The 23026-nt window shown below is 41.9% G+C and overlaps 1 protein-coding gene across 7 annotated transcripts in view; it reads right to left on the bottom strand.

Annotated features, from left to right (window-relative positions):
• The window catches only part of MEI1 (meiotic double-stranded break formation protein 1), a 212461-nt gene that overhangs the window by 9928 nt on the left and 179507 nt on the right, over window positions 1–23026 (bottom strand). For all 7 annotated transcript variants that reach the window (XM_085892099.1, XM_085892094.1, XM_085892092.1 and 4 more), the window contains 2 exons: window positions 17753–17834; window positions 1618–1835 (listed from right to left, as the gene is read on the bottom strand). In XM_085892099.1, the coding sequence (XP_085748225.1) occupies window positions 1618–1835; window positions 17753–17834 (300 nt within the window). The remainder of the gene's footprint in view (window positions 1–1617; window positions 1836–17752; window positions 17835–23026) is intronic.

Below are 23026 nucleotides of genomic sequence, written 5' to 3'. Positions count from 1 at the left end.
TTGGACAGACACACTGAAGCTCAATGGTAAATAAATAAAGAAACACGAAAGGTTTTTTTTTTTAACCCGGCCATCTCATGCAGCGCAGTGGCGGACGGGCACATAAGGCCTTTTTCTACTCACTGTGACTTTGCCCTTTGACCCAATTATTAATTGGTGTTCTCCATATTCTCAGAATAAAAGATTGTTGAAAATTTGATGACAAAAGCTCAAATGGTAAAAAAAAAAAAGTTGTGGCCTTGACAAACAGGCAGATGGACACAACTGCAAAACCCCATCTTCTGCTGCGTGGGGGATGGGCTGACGATGCTCAAGGATTTAGACTCTGCAGCATAAGGAAGCATCAGATGGGAGGCTTTGTCCCGACCTAGTGTAAAGGCTGATTCAATGATATTGTGAATGAAGTCCTTCTGATTTATGGACAGTTACACTGCGCCAAGATATAACTTAGCCCAGCAGTGTGTGCTCAGGTGGTGCCTGCTCTTTGAGGCATCTGGAAACATTGTGGGACAAAAAACAGATAATTGCAGTCAGTGATGCTTGGAGTGACAAAGGTTGAGTCTCTGCTCACAGCTGTCCTGCTAACAGAATAAGGTGCAAGGAAGGACAGGTCTTCGATAATGGAATTCCATGGATGAAGTGGCATGTTCTGCTTCTTTTGTTTTTTAAACCATGACAAAATAGAGATTACTGGAGCCTGTCAATGGGTTTCAGGATTTGATAGCATAGCAGTGAGTTGTCAACAAATTTGCAGGGTTGTCAAAAGCAGCTGAAACATCATATGTGCATACCAGAAAATGCAAGTACCCCAGAAAATGTATGGACCGCATGTATGCCTGCACTGAGGGAGACTGGATGGCAAAGGAAGGATGAAGAACAGCACTTTTTTAATGGAAGTGCACTCTTTCAGGAGTGGAGGAAGTCGTAAAGCAAAGCATGGAGGGGACTGCTTGATACTGTCGGTAGACAGCTTAAAATGGGCTAGATGGCAGAAACTATACAAAGGACATACATATTCCAAAAAAATGCTTGAAATTCATTACATTACATTACATCAGACATGCAGGTAACTGCCCATTGAGTTAGTAAAAGCACCTGCACAGAGCAGAAGACAAATTTGTGATCAGGGGGTGGGAAAGGAAGAATATTTCAATATATTTTGCAAAAAGAGCTTTCAAAGAAAGAAAGGCTCACAGAGCTGCAGTTGAGTGCGACAGAGGAGCCGTTGAAAGGAGGGAAAGGGAATGAGGAATCGTGGAAAGAGGTGGAAGATGAATAGCATGAAGATGTCTCCTTGAGGCTTTTCCATGACCTTTCCAATTTATGCAGTAGTGCGATGGTTTGCAAAGCATTGCCATTCTTGAAGTGTTGTTTATACCTTTTGGTCAATTGTTGGCATTTTTGTTTTGATCTGCATCCTTTTATTAAAATGGTGGACTAAAAGTTCCACACAAAAAAAAAACTTTATAGCACCATGAAAGCTTATGCAGGGGTATAAAAATTACAAAAACCTTTACTCGCATTGATAAAAAGGTAAAAATACAAGTACATTTGGCCTAGCATTGGTCAGGATAAAATTCACCAATGAGCAATACAAATACCAGAACAGTGGCAAACCTGAGCCAAGTGACCTTGCAGAGAAGCCTGAAGCATACTCATCTGTTCAAGGTTCAGAGGGGACAGTGGAAACGAGGAAAGAGAGTGGGTTGAACTGGTAGTGGCTGCAGGACGAGGTGACTCTGAAAGTGGTTCGATGCCGCTCTGAAACTGCAGTGTCACCAAAGATGAAGTGAAGTGGCATCGAAGTAGCTCTGTCAACACCTGCAGCATAGCGGCTGCACAAGCGTGCAATGACGTGCAAACACTTCAGAGAGTTTTATAAGCAACACTATTGCACATGTCCCACAGCACAAGCCCTGCCCATTGGTCAGATAGATTAATTGGGTGTGGATTGGTAGGGGGAATAATTCCATTAATTTAGGTGGTAGGCCGTCCACAACTGCCAGGGGTGATACCACCACCTGTTCCTTAGTAAATTTCGGTGAAACTGATTCTGTTGCAAGCTCTTGGGGCAGGCTGCCAGATGAGGGAGGGGGGGGTGGTTGTATGTTTTGGGGGTCCTTTTCTGCCTTACGTATTGCTTTCCTGGTTCTGCAGGCCTGCTAGAGGGTACCGTTGGAGTCGGTATTCTCACAGGCTTGCCTCCAGAAAGATAGAGGTCCGAACCCAGGTGTAATGCCTGGGAGGCTGCCACATCATCTAGCGCATAGTCTTGGGTCTCCTTCTCTGCCAGTTTGAGACGAGCCGCACCAAGCATGCAATTCCAGGAGGCGCTTCTAAAGCCAATAGTTTGCGCTGTTGGTGCCATCTGGCATGCTCCTCATTTGTCTGCAAAGTTCCCTGAAGACGCTCAACTCTTCTTTATTTTACTGTGAGCCAATCATTTGTGGCACCCCCATCTTGATTATATATTTCCCATCTTCTTTCTTTGCTTTTCCACCTGGGGGGAGAGCCCAATTTAGCTTTTTGGCCTCAACACTTCTCCTTTTTTTATATACATTGTCGAGGCTCGTATGAGAGCTAATACACAACACATAACAAGGGGGGCAGGAGACAAGAGGGGCAGGAGAGGGAAAGACAAAACAGTGGGGAACAGAGACATTAGGAGATCTGTGAAAGGGAGAGGGATGGAGTGAGGAACACAGGGTATACAAGATGGACATGACGGGGACTTTCAGGAAGGAAAGCAGGGAATTTGAAGGAGGTGGGGTTGGGGTGGATTAACGGGGGTAGAAAAGATCGTGGTTTTGGATGGGGGAAGATAAGAGGTGGTGGTGAACAGCTGCTTTGAAGGCCTGGAGGGAAGAATGAGATTGAAGAGAGTGTGGGAGTTTATTCCAAAGGTGGTAAAAAAGAGAAATGAAAGAGTGAAGGTGAGCAGTGATTCGTGATTTTGGGAGTTTTAACAGAAGGGGGTTGCTGGCGGACCATGAGCGCCCTGCAGAAATATGGGAGGGGGGTGGGTCGAGACAGACAGATCACAGAAAGAGCAGGGGGTCACTTGTCACAGCAGACAGAACAGACAGTCTCTATCGCAGACAGAGCAGGGGGACGAGACCGGAGAGGAGATGGTAGAAGACAGAAAAACCACTGACCTGTCTGTGGTGAGAGAGTGAGAAGCCCAAAGACTCAACCTCACCGCGGGAGATACCAACGATCCTAAATGCCTTGGTTACCACAGCGTCAAGCCGAGAAAGGTGAGAGACAGGAGCACCAGCCCACAGGGGAGAGCAGTACTCCATCAGGCTGCAGACGAGAGCTTTGTACGTGGTCAGGAGCTCAGGTGGGCCGAGGAAGGGCTTTGCACAACGGAGGATTCCCAGTCGGCAACTGGCTTTGGAGGCGAGGTTGGAAATGTGGCTTTCCCAGGAAAGATCATAGCAAATAGTGAGACCCAGAAGCTTGAATGAAAGGACTTCTTCCAGAGGATTGTTGAGAAAGTAGATTGGGAGGGGGGGTTATAAATGGTCCTTTCGGAGAGACAGATTGAGAGTGCCGGTCTGCGGGATGACATGGTATGGCAGAGGGTGAGTCATCAGCAAAGAGATAAAGAGGATTTTCCAGAGAGTCGGAGAGATCATTGATGAAAAACAGAAAAAGAACAGGGCCCAGAACACTGCCTTGAGGAACTCCAGCCTGGACAGGAAGAGGGGATGAGAGAACTACATTTAGGGCCACACGTTGGCTGCGACAGGAGAGGAAGTCTGCGAGCCATGAGTGGAGATGGCCTTAGATACCATAGGAAGAGAGTTTGGTGAGCAGGGCAGGGTGCCAAACCGTGTCAAAAGCACGCGATATGTCTCGGAATATGGCTCTGATTTCATGTCTAGCATTGTGTACCTCCATTCATTGTTGGGAGAGCAGAAGCAGCATATTCAGGGAAGAGTAACCTGGTCTGAAACCAAATTGATGATTGGAAATCAAGCCATTGGAGAAGAGGAAGGATTTAATGTCTGAAGCAATGATGGATTCCAGAACCTTGCTGATGATTGGGAGAAGGCTGATTGGTCTGTCGTTGCAGGGATCTATTTTTGTACCTTTTTATGCAGAGTGTTAATGTTTGCTGATTTCCAAGCAGATGGCAGATGACCTTGAGCAAACGAGAGAGTGAATAAAATGGAGACAGTGTGAGCAAGAGCAGCAGAGCACGTTTTTAGGACATGTGGGCTGACGCCGTCTGGACCGGTTGCAGAATCTGAGTCGAGATTTGACAGCAAGCTCTCCACTTTGTCAGGAGAAAAAGACAGAGTCCTGGGACAGTTTGGTGTGACTAGGTAAGGTGGGTACAGAAAGCGATTGGTTTCGGACACCAGATTGAGATGCAAACACCGAGTTTAGGCGTTCAGCCTTTTCACGTGCGGTCTCAGCAGTGCGGCCATTTGAGGTAAGGAAGGGGATGGAGGGAGAACATACACCAGAAACAGATTTGATTTGATGCCGCCAGGATTCAGAGGAGGGAGAGAAGAAAGATGTTGTTTTCTGGCTCTCCTGCAGGTAGACACACTTATTCTCTGAGATTACCCTCAGTTGGGTTTGCTTTCCATGAGGAAAATGCAATTTGTTTCAGGACAACTGCCTCGCCACAAGCTTCAGTGAACCATGGGCGGGAGAAAGGGTAGGCCAACTGAAGACAAGAGGGGATAAATCTGTGCATGAGAGAGAGCAAGTTTCTTTGAAAGAATTCCCAGGATGAGTTGATGTTGGAGAAAGTAGCGATGGGAGACCAGTCTAGAAGTTTGATGGCTGCTTGGAGACCCTGCCAGTCAGCCTGAGTGAAATGCAAGACTCCACAGTGCTGAGGTGGTTCTCTAATAACAGCCAAAGAGATGTCCACTTTGACAAACACGTGGTCAGAATAACCAATTGGAGTGGAGGATGAACAGAAGATGTTTTCACGGAAATTTGTCAAAATCAGACCCAGAAGAGATGGAGTACCATTGTTTGAGAACCGGGTTGGGAAGTTTACCGATTGAGTCAGTCCCAATGATTCACAGAAGTATTTTGCTGAAATGCCATGACAAGTGACAGAGGTACCCACACCCAGCCAACTGACACGATGACAATTGAAATCACCACATATGAGGGAGAGTTCGGATGAGAAGATAGAAGTTGGTCCATGTTTTCGGATAGTGAGGTGTAAATGGAGTCATCACTGTTTGGTGGACAGTACAGCACACATATAAACATGAGGTGGGAGTGGAGGGGAAGCTGGAGCCAGAGGTATTCCTAGGGGTGTGGGGGAGTGAGGGCAGTGCATGGAGAGTGAGGAATAGAGGAGTCTTTAATGAAGAGAGCAACTCCTCCACCAGTACGAGGCTCAGGTCTGTCATACCGGAGGAGGGAGTAACATTGTGGTGTTATTAAACAACAACAAAAAAACCCAATGAGTGAAAGAAAAAGAAAAACTCACAGATCCAACTGAAGATTCAAAATTACCCACTCTTTCCTATCCCTAAAATTAAGCAAACCCTTTTCACTTAAAAAAATTAATTTATGCCAATTCTACTCCTTTTAAATATCAGCTGAACACTGAAATGGCATCTGATAGATGTCAACCCCAATGCTGGTGCAGTTATGATGACTTGAGAATGTTGCACAAACACTTACGAAAGCTTGTCCTTATTCCTCGATTGTGGTGATAACGACCTTCCGCATAGCCAGCTCAACCTTGTATTGGCATAGAGAAACTATAGCTTGTTTCATGAAGGCATATCATTCAACAGAGGAGGCCATTTTATCATCACATGTCTGTGCCGTATCCAAATCCCACCGACCTATCAATTTCACAATATTGAATGTGCTAATTCCATTCTTTCAAGTAACAGAATTATCTTACTTTTCCACTTCATCTCGAGGCAAAGAATACATCCAGGGCACCAGCACACAATAGTCTGTAGTATTCAAAACCTACATGCAGACAGTATAGCCAGCGTTATGGCAACTTCCAAAGGACTAATTTTTTGAGATGCAGCAGGAACTGCGTGCACTGCATTCGATTCATGGTTTCGTCAAGTCTGATCCATTTGGGGATAAAACCCAGACAACAGCTTAACCCGGTGCTGTTTAATTTGTATTTGATTGCCGACGGTACCAAATGAGCTATATTGATGCCCCAGATGATCAAGACAGCTTCTTTTATATGTTTATCAATTTGTTCCGAAAACCTACTGAAAGTGTCAGTGGTATTGCAGTTTTGCCAACAACAAACGAATGAATTGTGACTCTCTGGCAAAAAAAATAACTACTTCATTCATGGGAACATGAATAGACAAATTCTGTACTTTAATGCCTGAAAGATAAGAAAACCCATCGCGTTTAAGATTGTTGTGGGCCGGGGGTCGGTGGCGAGAACGACCACTAGGTGGGGAAAGCTTGCGTCGTCTCCCACCAATCTCTCCGGAATTTTAGGCCGTCGCTCGGATAACTCCGCGAGCCGGTGGGTCGTTTAACCGACCGTGGTCGCCAATATCTCGACCACGTAGCGTAGGGTCTATTTGTCGATAACCAATTTACCTAATTAACTACGCGATTTCGACTACCGGGGAAACCATGCCCTCGGCACGTCTTGCTCGAACCGGGTCACTCTACCGACTGTGGTAGAGTTCCAACTAACGACTACCAACTCCGGTTCGGGTGCAGCCAAACGGAAACTGCCAAAGCCGTGCCGGCTGGAATTAACAGATTATCGGGGATAAAACCGCGCCTAAACTCAGATCCGAACCATGCTGGACCAATTCAAGAAGGGACAGAAACGGACTGGAAATATTTCTACAAATGTTTATTTACAATAAAAAGACAAAGGCAAGACTTAACGCGAATATGAAGAAGGAATATTTACAATGAGCAAAAACACTTACTCAGATCTACAATTTACAAAACGGGCCCACACGCAGACACACACACAAAATGAAAAGAAACGAAGAATGAAGTCTTTTCATTCCTGGCAGGGGTCGAGGCCCCGCCCCGGAAAGGTGTGCCGGAGGACCCTGTCCAATCAAAGACGGACAGCAAGGTGCGGTTTCGCCAAGGGCCCTCCCCGTGGGGAGAGGCCAATAAAATCTCCGAGACTCTGTAAAAGAGGGGTCTGGTCGAGTTTGCTTTCACGGTAGCTGTATCTGAAGAATGAAGTGAAGAATGAAGTTTCAAGAATGAAGTGAAGAAACGAAGAATGAATGAAAAGAATGAAGTCTTTTCTTTCAAGCTTCTAGGTCTCACTATCTGCCATGACCTTTCCTGGGAAAGTCACATTTCCAACCTCGCCTCAAAAGCCAGTCGCCGACTGGGAATCCTCCGTCGTGCTAAGTCCTTCCTCGGCCCTCTTGAGCTCCTGACCACTTACAAAGCTTTTGTCCGTAGCCTGATGGAGTACTGCTCTCCCCTCTGGGCTGGTGCTCCTGCCTCCCACCTTTCTCGGCTTCACGCTGTCGAAACCAGGGCATTTAAGATCATCGGCATCTCCCGCAATGAAGCTGAGTCTTTGGGCCTCTCACTCAATCACCGCAGGTTGGTCGGTGGTCTTTCTGTCTTCTACCGACTCCTCTCCAGCCTTGCCCCCCCTGCTCTCTCTGCGATTTGTCCCCACCACATTTCCACAGGGCGCTCAAGGTCCGCCAACAACCCCCTTCTGGTAAAACTACCAAAATCAGAAATCACTGCTCATCTTCACTCTTTCATTCCTCTTTTTTCCCGCCTTTGGAATAAACTTCCTCACTCTATTCTTTCCCATTCTTCCCTCCAGGCTTTCAAAACAGCTGTTCACCACCACCTCTTATCTTCCCCCATCCAAATCCTCGATCTTTTCTACCCCCGATAATCCACCCAAGCCCACTTCCTTCATTTCTCCTGCTTTCCTTCCTGAAAGTCCCTGAAATGTCCATCTTCTCTTCGCCATGTTCCCCGTCCCATCCCCATCCCTCTCCCTTCCACAGTTCACCTAATGTGTCTGTTCCCCACTGTTTTGTCCCTTCCACTCCCGCCCCTCTTGTCTCATGCCTCCTTGCTGTGAGTTGTGTGTTAGCTCTCATACGAGCCTCGACCAAGGTATACAAAAAAAAAAAAAAAGAAACCCAGAGTCTTTATTGGACTCTCGCAGCTGTGGAGAGAGACAAGCTGGGGGTCAGAGTTCGGTGATGTACCTGACCGTCGGAGGAAGGGCGTGCTCCGTGATGCGGCACCTGACAAAGGTCGTTGGTCCGGTCCCCAGTCGCACGTAGGGACTTGTGGTTCGTGGCGGAGCTCAGGTGGTGAACAATCGGGGTCCACGAAGGGAGGTCAGGGTCGCTCTGTCCTTCCTTAAGACTCCTCGTAGCAGCCACCGTGAAACTCCAGAACCCCGTACAGCCACCGTGAAACAAAACTGACTGCTTACAGCCACCGTCAAAGCAAACTCGACCAGTTACAGCTACCGTGAAAGCAAACTCGACCAGACCCCTCTTTTACAGAGTCTCGGAGATTTTATTGGCCTCTCCCCACGGGGAGGGCCCTTGGCGAAACCGCACCTTGCTGTCCGTCTTTGATTGGACAGGGTCCTCCGGCACACCTTTCCGGGGCGGGGCCTCGACCCCTGCCAGGAGACCACAGTTACTCCTCCATGTGGCTTCGTTCTCGACAGGTAAGAATGTCAGCACCGCGAAGGTCATCATACAAGAGTTACAACGTTCGTGGGAGCCGGTAACTGGAACCGCGAGACCCCCTCTCGGCAAGTCAAGGTACGAGCAGCCAGCGGGTGGTGATGGAGCGTGATGGCCGAAGGGGTCATGCAAATGGGATGGTTTATTAGATGTAATAACCTAACTAAAAGAAATTGCAACGCATGCCTTTGATTCTCCCACTAGACAAAAGGAAGGGGATCTGACTACACACATACTTAACAACATAACTGACTTTTGGGACATCTGTATGTTGAATGCAAATGGTTTCCAGATCCGGAACAAGAAAATTAGAAAGACCCGCTCCGTACACTAATTAATTAGCTGGACCTTGAATAGACAAATTCTGCACTTTAATGCCTGAAAGAAAAAAAACCATCGCGTTTAAGATAATTAGAAACACCCGCTCCCTTCGGCAGTCACCAGAGGAGGAAGCTGGGGGTGGGGGGGGGGGAGGGTCATGTTGCTATCGATCGTTAACACTCTTACCCTTGCAAGAAGAGAGGGTATTGCATTGGGGTCCGTTTGTCCAGCCAGAACATAAGTATGTGTATTCGCGAACGCAGTGAGCTTCATACTTAACAAGTGCACGTGAGAGAATAGGAAACAACAACAACACAATACCCCTCCCTATTTGGAATCCGTGTCGTTAGCTATGACCTTTTGCTTCCGGTTGTTGTTAAACGCTGTGCGGTGTATAAACACGATTGGGTTTTATTTCTATCTTGTGAATATTACTTAACGCGTGCACATGAGAGAATAGGAAACAACAAAAACAACACAATACCCTGGCAATTGTGAATCCGTGTCGTTGGCTATGACCATTTTTCTTCCGTTTTTGTTTTGTTTCTGTTTTTTTTTTGTTTCCGGATTTTCTCATGGGGAATGATGCATTCCGGGAGATCGTGACCGGAAGTGTTTATTAATTTATTCAATTATTTTTTTCCCCAAAGTTAATTTTATACTTCCGAAAGTGATTTTTTTTCATGACAGGAAGTGTTTATTTTGTATTTAAGATTACCGGGAGTGATTTTGAAACTCTTTCCGGAACTTTTAATTTCTTTTATTCTTGACCAGAAGTGATCGTTTATTTATTTACTAGTAGTAATGCCCGGCATTGCTCAGGCTAGCAATAAAGCCCGGTGTTGCCCGGGCTTTCTTGCAAATTTCCTGAATAGCTGTTAGCGATTAGCGGTTAGGGGTTAGGGTTAGGGTTAGCGGTTAGGGTTGCAGTTAGGGTTAGGGTTAGCGGTTAGGTTTAGGGTTAGCTGTTAGGGTTAGGGTTAGCTGTTAAGGTTAGGGTAACTAACCCTAACACTAAACCAAACCCTAACCCTAACCCTAACAGCTTGGCGTAGCGGAGGTAAACAGCGCCCGGGGCAAAGTGGAAATTTGCGTCCCCCGAAGGCCTTAAACTTGAGTGGATTTGAATGGAAAATCCTATAAGGGATTTCGATTTATCGATTTTTTTCGAATATCGGAAGTGTTCTGGAAAAAATTTATAGCCAATGACCTAAGTTGGACCAAAAGCCATAATCGTACCGAAATTGAATGGAATCCGTTGGAGTTTGTGAAAATGCATCAAAACGAATTTTGAGGGGCCTCTTAAGGAAGACAATAATATCATTAGTATATGTGCCAAATCTTGTTTCATTTCATGCAGTAACAAAAATCTGATGGTGGAACAAAGAAAGGGGCATGCCGAAATATTAATATAGATTTATTCAATTATTTTTTTCCCAAAGTTAATTTTAATAAAGATATCTCCCGCATCATCAAAAAATATTTTTTAATCGTGATTTACATTATTTGATCGCTGATCCCGAATCCAGGCCGAAGTAACCGGAAATTGCGTCAAAATCATCAGCTGTGTGGCGCTTACATGTACCACGGTATACTTGGCAAGTATACAGTTGTGAACAAGTTTTATGTAAAGTCAGAAGCGAACGTAAGAAGAATTCTACGTTCGCTTCTAGGCTTTGCCTATTCCATAGTAATTACATAGTACTGAATTGATAATGGTAATGATATATGACATAATGATAATGATACATTTAATGATAGAAATAATCTATCTATAACTCCAGCAGTGTGTGTGTGTGTGTGTGTGTGTGTGTGTGTGTGTGTGTGTGTGTGTGTGTGTGTGTGTGTGTGTGTGTGTGTGTGTGTGTGTGTGTGTGTGTGTGTGTGTGTGTGTGTGTGTGTGTGTGTGTGTGTGTGCGCGCGCTGTTTCTCGACAACCACTGGTCCGATCTAATTGAAACTTGCCAGGTATATTGCTGGGGACCTGAGGATGTGCCTTTTCAAGATTTGATATTAATCGGACAAGTGGTTCCCAAGTTATGGCCATTTATTTACCAAACCAATGACAAGACACGTTGTTGTGTGGGCATGGCCAATGGGGAAGGGAAGCTCAGTCACGTTCCCCATTAAGGGTTACAACGTACGGGCTTCGGATAGTGATGACCTCGTGTATTCTAATAATTTCTCGATTTCTTCTGCGCATTTATAGATAAACACAATGCCCTAAGTTATGATCGTTTTCATATTAGACGGTGCATAAATTTCGGTAACAGAGTGAGCTGGTGTGCTCCGAACCAGGAAGTAATTTTTTCTCTGTTCTCTTCTCTTTTTGTTTTTCCTTTGCGATGACATTGCGAAAAGGCAAAATACGTTGGCGCTAATTGAATATTTGGGCATTAAAACTAAACTGCGAATAATCGTAACTGCGAATAATATGCGAACTTCCGGGCCACGCACGTACAGGCACGCGAGATCGAAGAAACGGCCTGTGTGGTTGTTTGTTGCTCGCGGTTTGAATATTTATTTATTAGTTCATTAATTTTTTTTTTTTTACGGGCACGTACTAGTAAAAATAATAATGATACATATTGAAAATGAAAATTATGATAATGATAATATGGAATAGGCAAAGCCGAGAAGCGAACGCAGAATTCTTACATTCGCTTCTGACTTTACATAAAACTTGTTCACAACTGTATACTTGCCAACTATACCATGGTACATGTAAGCGCCGCACAGCTGATGATTTTGACGCAATTTCCAGTTACTTCGGCCTGGATTCGGGATCAGCGATCAAGTAATGTAAATCACGATTAAAAATATTTTTTGATGATGCGGGAGATATCTTTATTAAAATTAACTTTTGGAAAAAATAATTGAATAAATAAATAAATAAACGATCACTTCTGGTCAAGAATAAAAGAAATTAAAAGTTCCGGAAAGAGTTTCAAAATCACTCCCGGTAATGTTAAATACAAAATAAACACTTCCTGTCATGAAAAAAAATCACTTTTGAAAGTATAAAATTAACTTTGGGAAAAAAATAATTGAATAAATAAATAAACACTTCCGGTCATGATCTCCCGGCATGCATCATTCCCCATGACAAAAACCAGAAACAAAAAAAAAAAACAGAAACAAAAAAAAACCAGAAACAAAAAAAAAAACCAGAAACAAAAAAAAAACCAGAAGCAAAAAAAAAAACGGAAGCAAAATGGTCATAGCCAACGACACGGATTCACAATTGCCAAGGTATTGTGTTGTTTTTGTTGTTTCCTATTCTCTCATGTGCACGCGTTAAGTAATATTCACAAGATAGAAATAAAACCCAATCGTGTTTATACACCGCACAGCGTTTAACAACAACCGGAAGCAAAAGGTCATAGCTAACGACACGGATTCCAAATAGCCAGGAGTATTGTGTTGTTGTTGTTTCCTATTCCCTCACGTGCACGCGTTAAGTATGAAGCTCACTGCATTCGCTAATAATAATGATAAGGGTACAAAATGATAATGATGATGATTATGATAATAATAATGGTAATGGTACAAAATGACAATCATAATAAAGATGATGATAATTGTCCATAATGATAATGGAACAATGATAATAAGAATATGCCTGGTGTTGCCTAAATGGTTAGGGTGTGGACTTGGGATCTCAGCATCCTGAGTTCAAATCCCCCTTGGCTGTTGAATTAATACCAGGTGGGGTTGACTCTGCCTGTCATCCTTCTGAGGTTGGCAAAATGAGTGCCAGCTTCCTGGTATCCTGTGTCGGAGTGGCGACCCATCCAGGATTGTGCCCAATAGCCAAGGAGATTGCTTAAGCAGCACCAATGCTCTGCACAGTTGATGGTCTGAATGGATGGATCGATGGATGGATAATAAGAATTAATGGTACATAATGAAAATTATGATGATAATAATCATACATCATGATAATTGGCCATAATTATTTTTTATTTATTTGTATGCAGTCTGTGTTTGCTTGACTGCATTATTTTTTGGAGGTGCAGTTGTGCTGCTGATGCAATGCCCATTACCAGCACAGTGGTACTCATTTTGCCAACCTCAGAAGGATGACAGGCTGAGTCAACCCTACCTGTTGTTAATTCAATGGCCTGACAGGAGCTTCAACTCAAGACCCTAGGATCACAAGTCAGGCACTTTAACTGTTAAGCCAACACCAGGCCTCACATACTGATAACAAGAAAAAGAGCAGACATTGCAGACCGTCGCCAGAACTTGTTTTGTGTGGTGTTTGTGTAGTTTTGTGTCGTATATTTTGTGTTGTGTGTTACATAATTAAAAAGAGCCATAACTAGAGCTGTCACTTTATAACTGCTGGCAGTGATGACTGGGTCGGAAGACGTCCCGCTTTGCTGCAACCCCGCTTTGATCGGACACCTGTCCCTGACCGATGACATTTATTATCATTCAATTAAATTTAGAATTGGATTAAAATAAATTCAATTCAAATCAAATGGAAGACCAAATAAGTACAGTCCTGCATTGGAGTAATAAAAGGAACCCAAACAAGCAAAAAGCAAAGATGAAGTCATTAGGAGGAACCTGGATAGGATTTACATTTCAGCTACTACTCCTCTACCCTCAAACCCATTCAGGCACAGCTGAGTGAGTCTTATTCAAAAAAAAAAAAAAATCAAAAAATCAAAAAGAACCCGGATCAAAAAAAATAAAATATTCTGGCTGCCAGACAATGTGTCCGATCAGATTGAAATTTAAAACATGTATTACCAATTACGACTACATCATAATTGTGAAGTTTCACATCGATTGATGAAGTGGTTCAAGAGAAATATATTTTTTAAAGATTTTCACTCAATCCAATATGACTGCCAGACCATGTGATTTATCAATTATTTGCAAGTACCCTGGTACCCCTGAGACTTGGACAACATTTGTGTGAAGTTTCCCCTCAATCTGTCCAGACGTTCTGGAGAAGATTTTTTATAGGTTTTTGGGTAAATCCAAAATGACTGCCAAACCATGTGACCTATGATGTCATACATGTGAATGTTTTTTTTCCTCATGGATAGGCGGTCATTCGTGTAAAGTTTTGCCTTGATCTGTTCAGCCATTTCAGAGAAGATTTTTGAAGGTTTAAAAAAAAAAAACATGTGGCTGATGACATCATCAGTTTTATTTTTCTGTGGACCAATTTATCCCCAGGTGACCCTCAAAAAATTTCATAGTGATTGAATGTAGCGTTCTACATATGCAATTGTGATGTCGTAATGAAGGCAACTATGACGTCATTAAAAAAAAATCACACATTCCCCATGAGTACTGCCATGTGCCAAGTTTCAATTTTTTCCTTGGTGTGGTTTCAGAGATACAGAGGTTCAAAGTTTTTCCATTTTTCCAACATGGCTGCCACACCATGTGACCTATGACGTCATAATTATAATTAAAACATTCTACATGAGTCGTCGCTCCTCAAGTGAAAATTTTGTCTCAATCCGACAAGATGGTTGCAGAGAAAAACACTAAAGTTCTGTGCGGACAAACAAACAAACAAACCCAAATTCAATGCCCTCTCTTCAGGCAAGGGTAATAATGATTATGATAATGACAATGGTACATAATCTATATCTAATGGAGCAGGTGAATATATGTATGTATGTATGTATGTATGTATGTATGTATGTATGTATGTATGTATGTATGTATGTATGTATATACAGTGGGGAGAACAAGAATTTGATACACTGCCGATTTTGCAGGTTTTCCCACTTACAAAGCACCTAGAGGTCTGTAATTTTTATCATAGGTACACTTTAACTGTGAAAGACGGAATCTAAAACAAAAATCCTGAAAATCACATTGTATGATTTTAAAATAATTAATTTGCATTTTATTGCATGAAATAAGTATTTGATCACCTACCAACCAGTAAGAATTCCAGCTCTCACAGACCTGTTAGTTTTGTCTTTAAGAAGCCCTCCCATTCTCCACTCATTACCTGTATTAACTGCACCTGTTTGAACTTATTATCTGCATAAAAGACAGCTGTCCACACTCAATCAATCAGACTCCAACCTCTCCACAATGGGCAAGACCAGAGAGCAGTCTAAGGACATCAGGGACAAAATTGTAGACTTGCACAAGGCTGGGATGGGCTACAGGACAATAGGCAAGCAGCTTCGTGAGAAGGCAACAACTGTTGGCACAATTATTAGAAAATGGAAGAAGTTCAAGATAACAGTCAATCTCCCTCAGTCTGGGGCTCCATGCAAGATCTCACCTCGTGGAGCCTCAATGATCATGAGAAAGGTGAGAGATTTGTCATTGATCGACACATAATACCCCACAATGTTAAAGTGGAATTGTTTTTTTAGAAAATTTTCCAAACCAATTCAAAAGGAAAATCTGAAATATCTTGCTTCAATAAGTGTTCAACCCCTTTGCTATGATGCTCCAAATTGAGCTCAGGTGCATCCAATTTCCTTTGATCATCTTTCAGATGTCTCGACAACTTGATTGGAGTCTACCTGTGGTCAATTCAATTGATTGGACATGATTTAGAAAGAAACACACCTTTCAATATATGGTCCCACAGTTGACAGTGCATGTCAGAGCAGAAACTCTACCATTAAGTCCAAGGAACTGTCCGTAGAACTCTGAGATAGAATTGTGAGGCACAGACCTGGGGAAGGCTATAAAACAATTTCTAGAGTGTTAAAAGTTCCCAAGAGCACAGTGAACTCCATCATTAGGAAATAGAAAGAATATGGAACTACCCAAACTCTTCCTAGAGCTGGCCGTCCAACCAAACTGAGCAGCCAGACAAGGAGCTTGGTCAGGGAGGTGACCAAGAACCCAATGACCACTCTGACAGAACTACAGAGTTCCTTGGCTGAGATGGGAGAACCCACCGGAAGGACAACAGTCTCTGCAGCACTTCACAAATGTAGGCTTTATGGGAGAGTGGCCAGCTGGAAGCCCCTCCTGAGAAAAAGGCACATGACAGCATGCCAAGAGTATACAAAAAGGCACGTGGAAGACTCTCAGAGCATGAGGCAGAAGATTATGTTGTTTGATGAGACGAAAATTGAACTCTTTGGCCTGAATGCATAGCTCTACATCAGGCAGAACCTAAGCAAAGCTCATCACCCATCTAACACCATCCCTACTGTGAAGCATGGTGGTTGCAGCATCATTCTATGGGGATGCTTTTCAATGGCAGGGACTGGGGGAATTGAAGGATAAAGGGAACGATGAATGGAAACAACTACAAGCCAATCCTTGAGGAGAACCTGCTTCGGAGTGCAAAAAGACCTTGGACTGCAGTGAAAATTTACGTTCCAACAGGACAATGACCCCAAGCATACAGCAAAGGCAACACTGCAATGGCTTCAGAACAAGAACGTGGAATTCCTTGAGTGGCCCGGCCAAAGCCCAAACTTGAATCCCATTGAGAATCTGTTGAAAGACTGGAATATTGCTGTTCATTGATGCTCCCCATCCAACTTGACAGAGTTTGAGCAAATCTGCAACGATAAATAGGAGAAAATCCCCAAATCCAGATGTGCAAAGCTGATAGACATACCTAAGAAGACTCGAAGCTGTAATCGCTGCCAAAGATGCTTCTACGAAGTATTGACTCAAGGAGCTGAATACTTACGTAAACTAGATATTCCTGTATTTTTTCTTCAATACATTTGTAAAAATTTCGAAAAACATGTTTTACTTTGACATTGTGTGGTATTGTGTTGACCAGTGATAAAGAAAATCTCGATTTAATCCGTTTTAACTTCAGGCTATAACACAACAAAATGTAAAAAAGTCAAAGGGTGTGAATACTTTTTCAAGGCACTGTGTCCTCTGTTCAGCCATTGGTTGGACAACTGACCTGACACCACCCACAATTGTAACCTGAAATACTTAACCCAAAGGACCCAGAGGACCCAAAATATCTTGAGGACCCAAAAGACCATGTGGATCCAAAAGACCCAGAGGACCCAAAAGACCCTGAAAACCCAAAAGATCCAAAATACCCAGAGGAGCCAAAAGACCCAAAATAATCAGAAGACCCCTAAAGATCCATCAGACCCTTTAATACCCCTTTGACACTTTTAGATCCCTTCACCCTTTTGACCTTTACACGCCTTCAGTCCATTTAGAACCCTGAGACTTTCACACCATTTAGACCCCTTAACACTTCAAACAGATTAGATGGGTTAGATCCTTGACCATTTGGAGCTTTTTAGACCCTTTTTACATGCTTTAGAGATTCGATCCTTTTGAACCCTTAGACCCAAAGTACTATTGGAACATACCCTTAAGAATTAGACCATCTAGAATCTTTTAAGCACACACCACACAAACATCTGTAGTCTTCTTACAAAACGCATAATGCGCAAACTTGACCCACGCAGAGGTGGGTACTCTGCTCGTGATGATAATAATGATGATAATAAATAATGGTCCATAATGATAATAATAATGACAATCTTGAGAATTCTAATGATAATGAGAGTAACAATGATTATGATAATAATGACAATGGCACATCCACCGACAAAGCCTTCATCCACAGCTTTCCAGTTTACATTTCCAATTTACAAGTGTTATCAAGCTTTCCAGTTTAAATACACAAGAAAATCACATCAGTTATCATTTTGAACTCAAGGAAGCTCTTTGAATGGAAGAAAAGCTATAAATGCAAATGTGATTCACTTTGTAGAGAAATGAAAATCTCCATTCCAACTCACCTTGCAGCACCAAATCTTTGTCTTGATCTGGCTTGACCATCAGCAAGATGGTATTCAGGTTGAGTTTCAGGCTATGAGGCACCTGTGTCCGCAAGCAGAATAATGTGGAAGCAAGAAGGTTGTGGATTCATACAAAGGCATGTTGTACTAAGCATCCCAAAAGGTGCAACAGTGGTGTGTGACACCTATTGCAGAAGTGCAGAAACTATGAAACCGTGGCAGTGTATTAACAGCGCCTATATACTGAACCAAAATGTTTTGCATTCGTGATTAACGTTTTCCCATTCATGCTTAAAGCTCATGCGGGAGATTGTACATATATTACAAACAAGTCTAGGACAATAGGAGAGACCATTGTACTTTTACATGAATTACAAGGGCACGAGCAGACGATGGACAAATACATGTGGGATTCAAACCTGAGATACCAAAATCGTGACTGTGTCACGCCAAATTCTGACTCACGATCTTTATTACCCCCATTAACATTTTCAAACTCAACCATCTTGCTAGTTTCAGTGTTTCCTCCCCTCCTTTCTTTCCTCTTATCCGGTTTGTTCATTCCCTTGATGTCTGTCACACTGTCAGCTTAAATTGCTCTTCCATGAGCCTCATTTCTGTACAGAAAGAAAACTAAATAAATACATAAACTAAATGCTTCGAGGGGAATGTCAAACAGGCAAACTCAAACATGTCATTGGGTTAGAACTTTAACCAAGAGAATATCCAGAAATTAGTTACTGTATTCTTGGATATTTTCTGAAAAGTACTTTTTGTTGTTTTCAAAACATCATTTTGAGGAAAACATAATCATTTTTATAGATATTTGCAGCCTTCTATGAAGTGCACCTTGCACCAGTAGAACACAATCGTAAATGCCACAATAGTAGAACTGTTTAGGGTTCACATGGACTTTTAAAAAATGTAGAACATGTTAAAAGTAATAGTGCTATCTGTTGTACCTTGTAAAAGGTACAATTATTTGTAAAATTGTAAAACTAAATGTCTACCTCAAGCAAGTAATACAGAAAAATGGCATCAAAACTTGTCAAATTTCTGGGTCAGACCAATATAGCAAGTCAACATTGTCTGTCATGAGTGCTGTGGAACCAAGGTGCATAATCAAGTTCCTTATGAAGGAGAATACAAAACGATCCAAAATTCATAGCATATTGTCTATACTAAATGTTGATGTATGTCTCATGTCATTGTATGTTCAAATGGTGCAATGTTTTGGTTGTTTTTTAGGTTTTTTTGCAGGATCAATGCTCATACAATAGCAAGAGCTCAAATATGGCTGTGAATTAGTGAGAGAACTCAAGGGCATTCTCACATGCAACCAAATGCTACCACTCAAGCAATCATTATATGTGTTGAACAGATAATTTTGGAGAATCTCACAATTACCAGGTGTGAAAGTGCATAACAATTGGATGTCAATGTTGGAAAATCATTCATTCTCACTTGAAATTCAATAAGGTGAATGCAATGTGAGTATCAAAGCATTTGGTTGCATGAGTATCAAAGTGAATGCAATGTGAGTATCATTCTCACTTGAAATTCCTTGTATTTGATCAAAAGACTTCATACTTCCATACCTTCATTGAGATCAACGCTGTCAACACGAACACTCTCTTCTCTGTCACTGATGAACTTCTAATTATGGTTAAAAGCCATTTCCACTATCTTCATCTCTTTTACTCACGAAGCAATTTGCTGCTTCTTTTCAAGATAAGTTATTACTTATCAATAGTGCATTGAGCACTGAATCCTTCACTTTCCTTCAGGTGATCAACATTTCCTTTTGTTTGAATCATTTTTATCTGTCAATCAAGATGCTGTTCAGTCAATTATTATGCATTTAAAGAAAACGACTTCTTTAAACAACTTCGTTCCTTCATATTTGGTTATTGCCTTACTCTGAGTTATTTCTGCATTTATAACAAAAATAATGAATTGTTCCATTGCATCGTCGACAGTGATATTTTCATTAAAACGAGCATCACGATTCCTACTTTGATACAATCTTCATTCGACATTAACAATCTTCAAAACGATAGACCTATTTTTCTTTATAATTTGCTTCTATGATTTTAGAAAGTACTAGTTCCAATTAGTTTTTGGAAAAACTACATCATCACTCTCTTTTAGAACCTTTCCAGTCTGGTGTTAAACAGTTTTACAACACAGAATGTCCTTCTGAAGTTCAGCAATGACTTCTTTATATAAAGTTGACCAAGGATCAGCTGCAATTCTCATACACGTGGACTTATCAGCTGCTTTGATACTGACGCTGTTAACCATAATATATGAATTTCCTGTCTTCATTGTTGACTTGGCATCTCTGGACCTGCTTTGGAATGGTGTAAATCTTACCTTTCAGAATGACATTCACTGTAAATATTGCTAGTTATTTATCAGATGGTATATTCACCTATCAAATGGTCTCCATGTGGATCCATTATTGGACCGGGTACAGTTTTATGCAATTTTCATTGCTACATTTATGACAACCAGATCTACCTGTCTAGTGAACCTGATGATTTGCTCTCTTCCACAAATCTAACTTCCTGCTTTCTTTAACTTCAAACATGGATATCGAGGAAATTTCTCAAACTTAATTATGTGAACATTGATATGCTGATGTTGGCCCCTTATCTGTTGTCAGAAAACTGTCCTCATATGGTGAAACTTGGTGATCTCCATCGAATTCCTTCATCGACATCCTTAATATTGTTGTCAGCATGGGCTCGACATTTTCTCATATGCCACATACTGTGAAAATCTGCACATTTATTTCCTTTCATATATAATATTACTCAAATCCAATAATGTTTCAACCAGAGGACATTGAAAACCCTGACTTGAGCTCTCATTACCTCATGGTTGGATTACTACAATTCACTATATTAGCAGGTTTACCTGTGTGTTCTCTCAAACCCTTACAAGTTATGCAAAATATGGCAGCTAGTAGTTCTCGCTCTCAAGTCTGATCATATTACTGGAATCCTTAAGATTATTCACTGGCTTCTTGTATGTGATTGCATTGATTTTTATTTCTTTTGGATACAGTGCCAAGGCTCGTGGAGGAGCAAGAACACAGAATGTATCAGATGTAACGGAATGGAAAGAACAGTAAAAAAGAGAGGGGTGGAGCAAACATACCCACAGCAGGGTTTTAGCGATAAAATAGAGGGAGACTTGGAAAACAAGAAGCGAATACTTTGATATCGCGCGGCTGGGGGCAGTAAAAGGTTAAGAATGATGAAACAATTTTGCGGTTATAAAATTTAAATGTAGACACGGTGAATTAGCATGCATGATGGGAAGAGTTGTGACGTTGGACAAATTTATATTTTTGTCCTCAGTAGGGTGAATATACTGATTCTGGCTCACTTTTTCCCCATGTAAGTGAATGGGGGATTTTCAGCGATTCATTTTTTTCCCCCTAAAAAGTAAACCCCCTTTTTATCCCAAGGTATATTTATTTGTCTCCCCTTTTAACCGAGGGACACTCTTTTCAAATAACCAATGCAATAAGATAAAGATTTGTTCAAGTAGTAAAGTAGTAATATGATTTGTTAAAGGTGATTCTAAAGAAATATCTGAAACATGTAAGCCTCGGGACACTCTTTTTAAAATAACCAATGCATATTGTTCAGCTCACTCATTGAACCTATAAAGATTTGTTCATTCTCAAATTCCTTCAATAGTTTAATTTTCTTTGCACAATAATCCCCATCTAAAATATTTAAAAATAAAACATTTGAATCTTTATATTTTTTTAAGATACCCCTTTTCTGCCATACAAATGTATAGGGGAAGCTTTCTGACTCGAGATCCATTAGAACAAAAAAAAAAACCTCATACAAATTAATAGGGAGAACTCTCTGACTCGAAACCCATTAGGATAAAAAGAGGAGAATGATTTTCTCTCCCCCTCCGACTCTTACTCCACTCAAAGGTGAGCCAACGAATGGGGAAGGTTTTTAAGTGTTTTCAGTTCGTGCCGTGAAGATGAGGAAGTATTCTGTGAGAGACAAGGCCTCGTGGTTATATTTTTTAATCAGAACACTAAACAGGCTAATAAACGTAAGTTTTATCAAAAATCATTCAAAGCATTTTCATTTTGTGTTAAAAATGGGTAAAACTGCTTGAGAATGTATCGCCCACGCATTTCCCAAGCTAAGCTGTCTCGCCCGAAACGTCATTTCCCCGTGTGGACACACCCTGAAAAAATTCCAACATTACGCAATTTTACTTCCTCAAGTTGTTTTATAAACGAGCAGTCAGTTGTAAACTTTGTCTGAAAGCTTTATAATTTTTCTCATCTTGTCATATTGAGAAACGATTGAAACATGAACTATCTTTCATCTGAAGAAGAAGAGAATCCATTACAATATTGGTAAGTTTGTTTGTGTTCTTCCTCTGAGAATCACAGTGAAGCAAGAGATTATTAATTAAATCACTGTACGACTAACATATATATATTGTTTTTTTTTTCAACAGATTGTCTCCAATAACAACATCGTTGATCGCCGATGTTGAAAATGAATTGTCTGAATTACATGATGTCTGGGTAGAGATGTCCGATTTTGTACAAGAGATTCGGATTTTCAGGGGAGAAATGAGAGAAATCATTACCGACTGGAAGACATTGCTGTTATCTCCTATAATCTTGAAAGATCTGACTTCAAGGTGAGAAACACACACGTGCACGTGCATGTGTGAGTGTATGTATATCTGCTTGTCTCGGTGTTCATTTCTATATCTGACGCTGTCTGTCAATATGTCTCCTGAGTTTTAACACATTATTTTTTTTTTCAGTTTAAACACCTGTCTGGATGAACCAAGTGCACAAGTTAATCGTCTGCAGGAATCTGACCTGGCACTCAAGGCATCTGAAGCAGACTGCTTGGATATATCATCTGTTTTTACAACTGAATATTTAATATTATCAATGTTGATTAATTATAAATGCTTTCCTTACAATTATCTGATTCTTAACTACAAAAAGCTAATCAAGGAGATTTAGGGAAGGGGAGGGGGGAGGGGGGGTTAGGTGTGCCACCCCAATGACCCATCACCCCCTCATCCCACCCCCCCCCCTCATCCCACCCCCCCTCACCTCCCGGTGTGTGTGTGGGGAAGGGTGGGGAAGGGTGGGGAGTGGGATGAGGGAGGTGGTGGGTCAAAGGTGGGGCGCACAGAGGGGATGAGGGGGGGGGGGTTGTGTGGGAGGGGTTTGTGTGGAAGGGGCTTTTGTGGGAGGGG

Source organism: Eptatretus burgeri, chromosome 8 (assembly GCF_056783735.1).
Source record: "Eptatretus burgeri isolate ZD-2024b chromosome 8, Ebu_testis_v1, whole genome shotgun sequence".
NCBI lineage: Eukaryota > Metazoa > Chordata > Myxini > Myxiniformes > Myxinidae > Eptatretus > Eptatretus burgeri.
This window is presented reverse-complemented; position numbering and strand designations above follow the sequence as displayed.